The sequence below is a fragment of the Rattus norvegicus genome, chromosome 3 (genome assembly GCF_021556685.1).
Source record: "Rattus norvegicus strain SHRSP/BbbUtx chromosome 3, alternate assembly SHRSP_T2T, whole genome shotgun sequence".
Lineage (NCBI taxonomy): Eukaryota > Metazoa > Chordata > Mammalia > Rodentia > Muridae > Rattus > Rattus norvegicus.
In genome coordinates this window covers 24,065,447-24,079,148 of record NC_141536.1, presented here as the reverse complement: position 1 = coordinate 24,079,148, position 13,702 = coordinate 24,065,447, and the positions used below count along the sequence as shown (strand labels likewise).

The 13,702-nt window shown below is 35.9% G+C and overlaps 1 protein-coding gene across 2 annotated transcripts in view; it reads left to right on the top strand.

Moving 5' to 3' along the window:
- The window catches only part of Lrp1b (LDL receptor related protein 1B), a 2,085,328-nt gene that overhangs the window by 1,874,193 nt on the left and 197,433 nt on the right, over positions 1-13,702 (top strand). For both annotated transcript variants that reach the window (XM_087654909.1, XM_087654910.1), the window contains exons 64-66: positions 1,394-1,510; positions 1,655-1,774; positions 3,181-3,300. In XM_087654909.1, the coding sequence (XP_087511035.1) occupies positions 1,394-1,510; positions 1,655-1,774; positions 3,181-3,300 (357 nt within the window). The remainder of the gene's footprint in view (positions 1-1,393; positions 1,511-1,654; positions 1,775-3,180; positions 3,301-13,702) is intronic.

Genomic DNA, 13,702 nt, shown 5'->3' with positions numbered 1-13,702 from the left:
CAATTAAGAGCAAAGCACATTTTTCTAAATCAAGTTTAAAATTTGTTATGTTTTATTCCCCAATTTGAGCTAATAAAAAGCCTAGGGCTGGAGAGATGGCTCAGCTCTTTTAAAAGCTAGGCTCACAACCAAAAATATGAGGCTAGTATTAAACTGGCAGTCAGTAATAATCCATGGGAATCATGAGTCCAAAACTAATGCTTTATTGTGAGTAATATGAATCGTGTGACATTTTCTGAGTCAAATATGGATCTAAAACTTATGTCTGCCTCTGGAGAATTGTACCATTTGGGCTGAATTATTAATAACAACAATGCACAGAATCCCTACATTATAATGGTCATAGTGGTGGTCATGTGAAAGGTGATCATTTTTATTATAATTTTTATTCTATTTTGTAATTTATTTTACTTTGCTGCATTGGTAAGTCTACCTTAGCTCCTAACACAGAACAGATCTCAATAGATCTTCTGGGTTTGTTACTATTGCTTATACATACCAAAGCATATTTCAAAAGAAAATGTCACCATGTACAAATTCTGTATGATAATAATGTAAATGATATGTAAAACACTATATTAAAACACTGTATATAATTAATATTAAAGTAAAGCATGTGCTAAATATGTTGAGCACAAGAGGTATTTGGTTAGCATTATAGAATGTTTGCTGATGCCACAAGTACATCATAGGTAGAAATGAGAAATGACTTTTTGTAAATGGAACTAGAATAGAAGCTCCTTATTCTAGTAAGTTTAGCAACAGCCTTGCACCGAGTTCAAGTCAGGATTGAATGCTCTCCTTATACGTGTGGTGTGTGTATGTGTGTATGCATGCCTGTGTTTGTGTGAATGTATGTCTGAAATTATGTCCACATGGAGGTCAGAGGCCAATGTTTAGTTTCCTCCTCAGATGAGACAGGGTCTTCACCTAGAACTCCGTGAATAGACGAGGCTGTCTGCCTAGCATTCCTCAGCAATTAACCTATCTTTGTTGCCCTAATAGAAGGACTTTATGTGTGAGCCACCAAGCTCACCTGTTAACATGTGCTCTGGGATTTGAACTCAAGTCCTCAAACTTGTTCATTATTTTACTAACTGGGATTCGACTTCCCAACCCTAAGTTATTTTTTTGAAATATAATTTTCCTGTTAATATTTTGCTATTTCCTCCTCTGCTAGGTGAGTTTTTAAAGTACAAGCCAAGTTGGGAGGTCATCTAGGTTGCACATTTCTTAAATGTTCACTAGGCTCTAATAGGTCTTTAGATTTGAGGGTTTCTCCTTATGTTCAAGATATATAATGCAAAATACCGTGATAGTATGAGAAAAGTTTTGGTTAGGAAATCGGAAACATAGATGACCATCTGCAATACCTCTATGCTTTTCCTCCTAGCTGAATTTAAGTGTCAGCCAGGCCGATTTCAGTGTGGAACAGGACTCTGCGCACTCCCTGCCTTCATCTGTGATGGGGAAAATGACTGTGGAGACAACTCAGATGAACTTAACTGTGGTAAGTGACTAGAGCCCTAACTTGGCTATGGTTACGCATCTGTGTGTGCGTGCAGGTCTGTGTGTGTGTTGATTGCTTATTACTGCACTGATTTAAATACAAACTTGGATCCCAGGTCATATTATTTTGTTCTCTTTGTCTTAGACACACATGTCTGCCTGGCAGGTCAGTTCAAGTGTACCAAGAATAAGAAATGCATCCCAGTAAACCTCAGATGTAATGGACAAGATGATTGTGGTGATGAAGAAGATGAGAGAGACTGTCGTAAGTCGCTTAGATGCCTTGTCTGATTAGACTTGTGACCCTTAACTGATACTAGAACAAAAATCAATCTTCATATAGTCATACAGAAACACAACAAACAAGAGAAGCACTGTGGACAAGAAATGACTAAATGATGTCAATTACAAAGCATTATTTAACAAGTCCTACATATAGCAGGAGGAAAATAAAGGTGAAGCTATCTTTATTTTGAAAGCTACCTGGAGGCCATGGCAGCATGAACAGGATATGCTCACCCATGTCACCATAAAGCAAAGCACCAAAGCAGCAAACAGCAGTTGATTGTCGGTGATTTTTCCCATAAATTAACCCCCCCCCATGTTAAGTGTAGGTACTTTATGCCCTTCATTAGTGAGCTATGAAAATCAGCTCCTTTTTAATTGAAATATTTTTCTCCCATGAAACCCCTGCTGAAATTATGTAATATAAAAATAAAATTAGTTACAGGTGATGTTCCACATAATAATCCTTAATGTCTACTCAACACAGTAATAGTAAAAGACTTTTCCTCCTGTCACTTTATGTTCCCATCTTCAGGCAAAAGAAGATAAAACTCTCTATTCCACATGCAGGAGTGTATAGATACTCATATATTCAGGAACACACACACACACACACACACACACACACACACACACACACACACACGGGTCCTGAAGAATATAGCATCTGTCAAATTTCAGGTCTTCAACAAAGTGCAGTGAATACTTCTGTCCTATTGGAGTTTTATTTTGTCCTCTAAAACTTTTATCAGTAAATAATGTGCAGTCAACCAGCAATTTGATTAAGATGTTGTGTTCTGAATAGTTAGGACAGCTGTTCCCTCCCTCAGTGGCTCCAGAAATGCGGCCAGGACAGTGATGCAGTTTACAGTCTGAGTCAAGACTTTACTACTCTGTCCAAAACTCCACACAACTCCTGAAGACTTTTATTAAATTTTATGCCCCCTTTATTTCCCCCTTCATTTAATATCTTCTGAGTTTAGTCCTTTGGGCTGATAAACTAAATAAGTGTGAGCTCTAAAATATATTAGAAAAGTGATTTTGAGAGATTGAATTCTGCATCTTAAAAAGGACTTTTCAAATATATACCATAGCTCTTTTGAAAACTCTGATTTTATTCATATAACTATATATATATATATATATATATATATATATATATATATATATATATATATATATATATATTCTTTGTTTCCAGTGAGAGAAGCAGCAACTGGGTTCACATTGGAGAAATTTGAAATTTAAGTTTTCTCTGCTTAGTACTCCATTAATGAAAAGGGGCGTTTTCATTGAACTATTTCTCACACTTGTCTAATTGCTTTTAATAAATAAAATATCCTTTCTTGCTGAATGTTACACATTAATAGATATTTTCTTCTTAAGCTGAAAACAGCTGCTCTCCCGACTATTTCCAATGTAAGACGACGAAGCATTGCATCTCCAAGCTGTGGGTTTGTGACGAGGACCCAGACTGTGCTGATGCCTCTGATGAGGCCAACTGTGGTGAGTGTTTCACGGCTCAAGAACTCAGCTCCGTGAACGGGTGCCATAGTCTAGACTGAACACAGAGGAACAGACTGAACACAACTCGGAAATAGGCTTGGATGGACAGGTTTTGTTCCTTTGTTCTGAGAATCACAACAAACTCAAATGAGCTGTTTATAGAAAACAGACTGAGAAGGAAGGAAATGAAGTTTGTGAGCTACTTAATAAAAGCAAAGGGTAAAAGGAATGGAAATGAAGTTGGTGAGCTGTTTACAGAAAACACAGGATAAGATGAAAGGAAAAGGAAAGGATGAGTTGTTTACACAAGTCATGGAGTTAGTCAAAACACGATGAAAGAATAGGAAAGTGAATAAAATAATTTTTCATTTTAATACATGATGATTGTGAAAGAATAACTTGTTGTGCAATGCTAATACTTGTGATTCTGTGCCTTAAAATCGAGAAGGAATGGTAGTCATTAGTTATTGAAAGGTATCCTGTTTCAAAAGTGTCAAGACCAAAATGGAATGAAGACTAACTCTTAAGTCCAACTTCTTTTATCATCATATATTAAATACTAATTTCATCCATTTTGTTGGAAAGTGCATCAACTGGGCATTCATAAAAGAGAAAGAATGTAAACTTTTAATTAACTAGAAATGATGGAATTTGTGCAAACTGAATATCAGACTTCCAAGCTATTCTGAATCATGTAAGTCCATTTGCTCATTAGAAAATTATACATACATACATATATATATATATATATATATATATATATATATGAGAGATCTTAAGTTATTTTGTTAGTAAAATTCCATAAAATGTCTTCGGAACACACAACCATTATACATGTTCAGAGTGTCATATGTCAGTTACAACTTGGTATGCACAGTTAATTATAAAGCTTCCACCTATACTCTTCATAAATACCCCTCTGTTATTAGGTACTTTGATAAGCAAATTAATTTCACTGTCTGGTTAGCTGTGATGGCTTCAGCAAGGTTTTTAATCAAAGGCAAATAGGATAAGGTACTAAGTTTAAATGACTTCCTCGTTAGAGATTAATTTCTATAGTGTAAATATAATACCTTTACGTGAAATTGTTTTGATATATCATATAATTAACTATACATACAGATTTAATAATTATGAGAAATAGATGTGCTGGCTATAAAACACCAACATGGTTTGATCTTCCTACAGGAGCTTTTTATTCTCTTCAGCGCATTTATTTCATCATGAACTTGAGCATATTTAACACAAAATAGAACGGATCTGCATGCGTTGTGATTTTTTTTTCCTCTAATCTGTGATCAGGAAATTCGAGTGAAGCTGTCTGTGCTTTAAGAAAGTAAGGAATCAGTTGGTCCATAGTTAGACCAAGTTCATTGGCAGCAAAGAACTATTTCTACATGTGTATATGAATAGCAAATTATGAGCTAAGGACTGGTGAGATGATACAGTGTGTAGATATGCTTCCATACAGGTCTGGTGATCAAGGTTCTGTCCCTGAATCTTACAAGGGTACCAGAGGTAAATGACTGTCCTGAGGAAGTGGTCCTCTGGCTTCCACACATGTGCTATGACAAGTGTGCTTGGTCACTCAAACAGAAAAACATACACAGAAACATATACAAAACAATAAGTGCATATTTTTGTTATTTTGAGTCTCCGTCTAATATTTCAACACATGAATATGTATGTAGGGAAGTCATTAATTCATTATCTTCCTGAAGGTTATTTGTACATATTACAATTATTAAAAGTTTACCAGCAAATTAAGCGTAAAACTTCATAAACCTGTGCTGTAAACATTTTGTATAGATGTTCATTTTAATTAGGTTTGATGAGATCCAGAGGGAGGACTGCTCACCCCCTAGTCAGATACAAGTTGAACTGTACTCAGGTTCTGGGTCCGAGAATGAAGCTGAGAAGAGGGAACCGCAGTTCCAGCATCAATAGAAATGAGAGTAAATTATTATTTGCCCTTACTGTCATTTAAAATATTACCCTTCAAAACAATTTTCACATTTTTCTGAATATTGTCTTCTTATAAAATAATTTCTGCCAAAATTATCCATGGTGTTAGCATGAGTGAAAATACTCCTCAAGTGTAAGTAAAAGAAGACAGCTTATCTCCTTACCCCCGGGATCCTTATTTCACATACTTTTCTTCCCTGTCTAAGTGATAACGCACACATACTCCAGCATTCACCTGTCGTCCTTTGATGGATGTTAAAAAGCAGTAGCAATATGAAGTGACACTGTCCACTAAAGTTTGTGTAATTTAATGTAAAATTCACAACTATCATTTTGATTACGTGAATCATATATCTTATATGGTCCTGGATTTCCTCACTCAAAATGATGGTTTCCAGTTCCATCCATATACCTGTGAATTTTGTTTTCATACACAGCTGAAAACAATACATCATTTTGCAAAAGTACAACATTTTCTCTACTCATACATCAGTAGAAGGATATTTAGGTTTCTGTTTTCTGGCTATTTTCAATAGGACATCAGTGAACATAGACAGGGTGTTATCTCTATAGAAAGAAATAGATTCACTTCGGAATATGCCCAAGAAGTATATATTAGTTAAGATTCTGTTTCTGTGATAAAACGCCTCAATCAAAAGCAACTAATTAAATTTTATAATGTTTGACCACTTGAAAAGGTATGAGTCCCTCGGTTCAATGACAGTCAAATAAGAAGTCTGATAGATCCTATTTCAGTTGGAAGCAGAGAAGAAGCAGAGATAGAAAACTAAAAACTCAACCCCTGTCCATGACGTAGTCTATTTTGCTTAGCCAACTAAAATGTCATGGAAAATATAGCCAAATGGAAACAAAGTATTTAAAAAACTACATGAGCCTATAGAAGTCATGTCTTATTTAAACAGCTACATTGAACTTTGTAGACCCCAAAGTTTATAATGATACAAAATGCATTTAGTCCAACTTTAAAAGACCCAACAACCTTGCTGCTTTCAATCTGTTTAAATACCCATGTCTCTTCTTCAGAGACTCAAGTCAACCTCTTAATGTGGTTCTCTGTAAAATCAAAAGGCAATTTCCATATATATATAAAATGCAACAAATTATACATTTATTTTTCAAATCAGGAAATGAGGAAATAGCAACAAAATTTGGAACCAAAGCAAGACAACAAATTGTTAAGGTAAATACCAAATCCTATAGCTCCATCCTCAGTATCAAAGGGTAAGATGGCTCAATTTCTCAAGCTTTGCTGACTACATGATGTTATCATTCTCGTGGGTTGGTTATACTGTGTACACTTTATGGAGCAGGAACAATCCTTAGCAAATGTCTCATGCCTCTGGCAACTCCAGCTCCTTGGGGTCTTTTTGGCACCGAGGCTTCCCTTTCACAGCTTCCATAAAAGTCCTATTAAACCCTCACAGGTGCTCCCCTGCCACATGCTTTCTGGCCTCAGCAGTTTTAAACAGTGGAGGAAGGATCTAAGACTTCCTCACTCTTTCAATTTCCATCCCACTAAATTTAATACTAAATGGATTATGTCCATTCTAGTTATGATGGATACTCAAGTCCTTGAATCATATTTGTAGAGGATGTATTACTCTGCTGCTTTCCTAAAGCTGACACTTTTACAGATTGTTTTTCCAGAAGTAGAAACTTAGCTCCATGGAGTCTTTCCCTGGACATCCCTATAGTTTCAACACAGAGTGAAATAGTGCAATAACCTGGGTAACAATTACAACTACTCTGTTACCACAAGCATTGGCTTAAGTCTACAGTAAAAAGTAACATGTGGTGCAGAAAGAAACCAAGAATGGCTCAGTTTAGAGAGGTAAAGAAAACCAACTTCTGTCTTTGTTACTTCTATTTCTCTTGATGTGATAAAACACCGTGCACGAAAGCAACTTATGGGAGTGTTTATTTGGACTTCTAAGAGGGTAAGAAAACTTCAAAGCAGGAAGAAACAGGTGTAAGCAGGGCAGCAGGAGTAGGAAGCTCAGAGATTAATCCCATCTCAACCACAAGTAACAAAAGAGACCAATCTGAAAATGGGAAAGGATAGAAAATTTCAAGTCCTTCCCCCAGTAAAATAGTTTTCTATTAATACTGTTACATAAGCTGCCCTAAGAATTACTGTAAATGGTGACTGAGTTTTCCAATGCATATGTCTATGGAGGGCTTTTCTCAACCACACCAGCACAGAAACATGGAAACACACTGGTTTCCATAGTGGCATAGCAATTCTTTCCCCCATAACCATTCTAACAGTTTTAGCTACATGAAATCTGATTTGCTAAATGTTAGTCTTAATGTATGCATTAGTGTATGCATTTCAAAAGACATTTCCTGTGCCAAAGATTTCAGGTTTATTCCATACATTCTCTCTATTAGACTTCTTATATGAAATCTTATGTTGAGATTACTGAGTGATTTGGAGTGGAGCTTTGGGCACCCTAAGAGATAAAGATCTAATGCCCCCCCAAAAAAGCACAGTTATTTTGAATGGAATTGTTTCCCTGGCTCTTTGGCTTTTGGAATGCTACTCATCTTTTTCGATGATAATATGTAACCTGCTACTTTAGTAAATGTGTTTACTGGGTGTAGGAGAGCACTGGTAGAATCTTTAGAGCCTTTTGTGTACATAATCATATATTCTGACTTCTTCATTTCATATTTATATCTCTTTATCTTCTTCACTCATGTAACTTATCTAGCTAAGACTTCAAGTACTATATTGAATATGAATGGAGAACGTAGACATCCTTGTTTTATTCTAAATTGTAGTGAAAGCTCTGAGTCCCCTTCTCTTTTGACAAGATATTATTTGTGGACTTGGTGTTATATAGATTTATTATTATGATATATGTATACTCCAACATTCTCTAGGACTTTAAATCTGAAGGAATGCTCAATTTTGTTAAAGGACTTTTGTTCAGCTAATGAGATAATTGGTGGTTTCTGTTCTTGAATCTGCTTAAGTCGTAGCTTACATTTATTGGTTTATTATGTCGAATTATTCCTGTATCTCTAGGATGAAACAGAGTTGATAATTGTAATTAGCCTTCTTAAGGTATTCTTGTAACATTTTATTTTTCGACTGATACCAAGATCCTGGCATAACGACAAAGACTAAACATATCTTTTAAAATACCTTGGCCATAAGGCTATGTTTATTCCCTGATTAGTTAATAATTTAAAATAACCATTTGTACTAACCTACATTCTGTCACATGGTGGATAACCTCTGCTCAAATACCAAGCATCAGTCCTCCTCACATCTGTGACAGGAAGACTTCCCATGACTGGCTCTATCCAGAAATTTTTCTGCCTAATGGATGTTCCTCCTTCTACTCTCCTGTTTCCTATAGGCCATAGATATATTAACTATTAGGTGATGCATCCACACAATACATAAGATATTCCCTCTATATATTCTTGAACTGTAATTGAAAGTATTTTATTTGAAAATGTTTATTTTTATAATCAATAAACATATTAGCCAATAATTTTCTTTCAGGGGGATCTTTCGCTAAATTTTGCGTCATGGTAATACTGACAAAATGGAAAAAATTTTAGAACTGTTCTGTCATTTTCCATTTTGTAGAATATTTTGGTAAGAACTGGTGTTTGTTTTATAAAGTCTAATGGAATTCTGTGTTGAATTTGCCAACATGTGGTACTTTAGAGTTGGGACATTTTTCTTTTTTTAATTAAATTATTTTCATAACCAAGACCACTAACTGCAACTTAGGTCTAACAACCTTCCCCTGCCAATTGGAGGCCTGCATCCCCCTACTTGTAGATTTCCCCAAACCAGGGAAGTGGGCTAATGATAGCTGGCTCAAGGGAAAAGCCTGGCGGTTTAGAGTCTGTAAATGTGAGTGTGATGGGCTCCTTTTCACTGTCCAGCTCAAGAGAGAAGTTCCCACTGCTTCAGTGGGACCCAATAAAGACATGGCCATCATGCCACCAAAAAAAAATTACTTTCATTATTTACATTCCAGAAGTTCCCTCCCTTCCTGGTCCCCTCTCCTTGAGTACTTCATCCCATCCCCCTTCCCCTCACCTCTGAGAGGGTGAACCCACACCTATCCACCCATCCTTATTAGCTTTTCTCTTCCCCGAGATATGAAGTTTCTACAGGATTAAGTGTGCAGTTGGGACATTTTTCAATACTACTTCTATCATATTGGATGTTGTGGATATATTTAAATGTATTTAATCCATCTTGGCTTATCTGATTTATATTTGGGTATTGTGGATACCAGAAGTTGTCCAGTTGACAGTCAAGATTAGACATTGCAAGTGGTCTCTCTCCTTGGTGGTGATGTGTTTTTCTCATAGAAGTCAAGAAGTTGAATCATGTTTTCTCTCATTTGTTATGTAGGACTTTGCTTGATTAATTTGTTTTAATTGTGAAATTAATAACACTAATATTGTTATTATCAAAAGGCATTTATTCTCCTTTTTTGTGGTGATTTTACCTTCTGATTATGTATTCTGATAGTGTTTGTTGCCTATGACTTCTTAAGTGTAATTTGTTCTTTTCCTGTGGTTGAAGTATTTCTTCTAGAAAACTCTTTAATGTTTGCTTCATCATCGTGGATGCTTTATTTATTTTTATTCTCCAAATCTTATTTCAACTTCAATTTTAAGTTTTCTGCATGTAATATCGTGGGGTGATGGTTTTGATCTTAAGACCTGAATTACATCTTTCCATGTCAGCTTTATAAATTTCCATTGAGTGATTGATGTTACCTTATATTTCTTCCTTTATTAGTGACTTGTCCTTTCTCTCTTGTATCTCAATACCTGTTCTGTTTACAATTATTTTTATTTTATAGCTTTAATACGTCATGGAGAATTTCCTGCTTGGTCTTCTGTGCTTGGTGTTCTTTAGTCCTCTTACCTAGATGGCCATCTCTTTCTCTGGGTTTTGAAATTTTTCTTCTCTGATTTTACTGAAGATACTCTCTTTGTCTTTATACACCCTTTCTCCTTATTTGCCTGCAATTTGGAAATTGAAATACTTCCCAACACACCCAAGCTCCCACAATCCATTAATTTCTTAAAAGTGTTTGTCATTGACCTTTCCTGTCTGATCCAATTAATTTACTTTATTTTCCATAACTGAATCTGTCTCCTTTTGAGTGGCTTTGGCATACTTGTACTTACTCTTATATATTCTGTATGTAATAATTATTTCAGGAATTTTCTACCTTTATCTCATTAGTATGAGATTTACATTTCTGGATATATTTTTTTTTTTCGGAGCTGGGGACCGAACCCAGGGCCTTGCGCTTCCTAGATAAGCGCTCTACCACTGAGCTAAATCCCCAGCCCCTATTTCTGGATATATTAAGTTTTCATATTGTTTCTACTTCTGCATTTAGCTTTTAAATCTAGAATTAGTCATTGGTTGAGTTTTTCTTATTTGTTCAAGCTAATTTTATTTTTTAGCAGAGTGTTTCCAGATATCAAGATGGAGTTACTTCCTATCAGGATTGGGATGTAGATTTCTTCTGTCTGGTATTTGGAGCTATAAGCCTTTATACGTGGCTTCTGTTTCTTTGTCACAGCCTGGTGCTTTATAGCAGTTTCAACCTGGTAGTACAGACTGGTTTCCAGCCTCAATTCCAGATAAGATAAATGAAAAGCTTTTTATCGGGCAGCAGGACGTCTCTGAGTCTCTAGCTCATATGTGGTTATTAGAGGATTACTTATTCAAAGCAAACTCAGAAAAGGAGGGTCCCCAAGAGAGGGTGATAGGGGAGTTGTTAGTATTAGCCAACAGCTGCAGGGTTGGATAACCTAAAAGAATGGAATTGATTAATACTGAACAGTTAGCTTATTTGGGACTCTGAACCATGTATTCTGGCTACAGAGTCATTCTGAAGGATTGGTTTGGGATCAGATGAGTCCCAAAGGAAGAGAGATGATGAGGTAGCATGTTGGTGCCTGGCAAAGAGCTGGGGATGTTGAGCAATGTAAATAAATTTTAATAATTTTTTGAATTGGGTATTTTTTATTTAAATTTCAAATGTTACCCCTTTTCCATTGTACAAAACACATTAATATTTGGAGATTTCAATACACTTCTCTCATCAATGGCCATAACATGGAAACAGAAACTAAACAGAAACACAGTGAAACTAACAGAAGTTGTGAACCAAATGGATTTAACAGATATCTATAGAATATTTCAAAATGTAACAAAAGAATATGTCTTCTTTTTAGCATGTCATAGTACCTTCTGAAAAATTGACCATATATTTGGTCTAAAAACAGGCCTCAATACATACAAAGAGATTGAAATTACCCCATGCATTCTATCAGATCACCATGGACTAAGGCTGGTCTTCAATAACATCAAAAACAACAGAAAGCCCACATACATATGCAAGCTGAACAATGTTCTACTAAATGACAACATAGTCAAGGAAGAAATAAAGAAAAAATTTAAAGATTTTTTTTTAGAATTTAATGAAAATGAAGACATAACATACACATATACATCATGTGGTCTGTGGATTGTATCTTGGCTAATTCAAGATTTTGGGTTAATATCCACTTATCAGTGAGTGCATACCATGTGTGTTGTTTTGTTCCTGGATTACATCCCTCAGGATGATATTTTCTGGTTCCATTTATTTGCCTGTGAATTTCGTGAAGTCAATGTTTTTGATAGATGAGTAGTACTCCATTGTATAGATGTACCATATTTTCTGTTTCCATTCCTCTGTTGAAGGGCTTCTAGGTTCTTTCCAGCTTCTGGATATTATAAATAAGACTGCTATGAACATAGTGTATGTAAGTATCAAACCACTGAACTGAGACCAGGGTCCCAGTTGGAGGAGATAGAGAAAGGATTGAAGGAGCTGAACCTCATAAGAGCAACAATACCAACCAACCAGAGCTCCCAGGGATTAAACCACTATGCAAAGAATAGTCATGGACAGACCTGTGCCTCCAGCTGCATATGTAGCAGAGAATGTCCTTGCTGGCCACCATTGGGAAGAGAAACCTTTGGTCCTGCCAAGGCTGGATACCGCCAGAGTAGGAGTCAAGGCCAGGAGGCAGGAAGGGGGATGATTGGGGAGGGGGAACACCCTCATAGAAGAAGGAGGATGGAGGTTGGGATAGGGGGTTTATGGATGGGAAACCAGGAAAGGGAATAACATTTAAAATGAAAATAAAAAATATCCAATACAAAAAAAAATGCACTAGGAGGAAAAATAGCTCTGAGTGTCTGCCAAAAGAAATTGGAAGGAGCATACACAATAGCTTGACAGCACCCCTGAAAGCTCTAGAACAAAAAGAAGTAAATTCACCCAAGAGAAGAAGAAGGCAGGAAATAATCAAACTCAGGGCTGAAATCAACCAAGTAGAAGCAAAAAGAACTATACAAAGAACTAACAAAATCAGGAGCTGGTTCTTTGACAAAATGAACACTATAGATAAACCCTTAGCCAGACTAACCAGAGGGCACAGAGAGTCTCAAAATTAACAAAATAAGAAAAAAATGGAGATATAACAACAGAAACAGGACATTCAAAGAATTATCAGATCCTACTATCAAAGATTTTATTCACCAAAACTGAAAAATCTGGATGAAATGAACAATTTTCTAGATAGATATCAGGTACCGAATTTAAATCAAGACCATATAAAGTATCTAAACAGTCCCATAACTCTTAAAGAAATGGAATCATTCATTAAAAGTCTCCCAACCAATAAAAAGCCCAAGGTCAGATGGGCTTAGTGCAGTATTCTATCAGACCGTCAAAGAACACCTAATACCAATACTCTTCAAACTATTCCACAAAACAGAAACAGAAGGAACACTACCCAATTTGTTCTTTGAAACCACACTTATTCTTATATCTAAATCACACAAAGACCCTACAAAGGAAGAGAACTTCAGAGCAATTTCCCTCATAAATATCAATGCAAAAATACTCAATAAAATGATCTCAAGCTGAATCCAAGAACACATCAAAATGCTCATTCACCATGACCAAGTAGGCTCATCCCAGGGTTTCAGGGATAGTTCAACATATGGAAATCTGTCCATATAATCCACTGTATAAAGAAACTCAAAGAAACAAAACCCACATGATCATTCCATTAGATGCCGAGAAAGAATTTGATATAATTCAACACCCCTTCAAGATGAAAGTCTTGGAAAGATCAGGAATTCAAGGCCCATACCTAAACATAGTAAAAACAATATACAACAAACCAGTAGCTGACATCAAATTAAATGGAAAGAAACTTGAAGAAATCCCACTAAAATCAGGGACTAGACAAGGCTGCCCACTCTGCTTGCCCTACTTATTCAATATAGTACTTGAAGTCCTAGCCTGGGCAATTTGACAGCAAAAAGAGTTCAAAGGACACAAACTAGAAAGGAAGA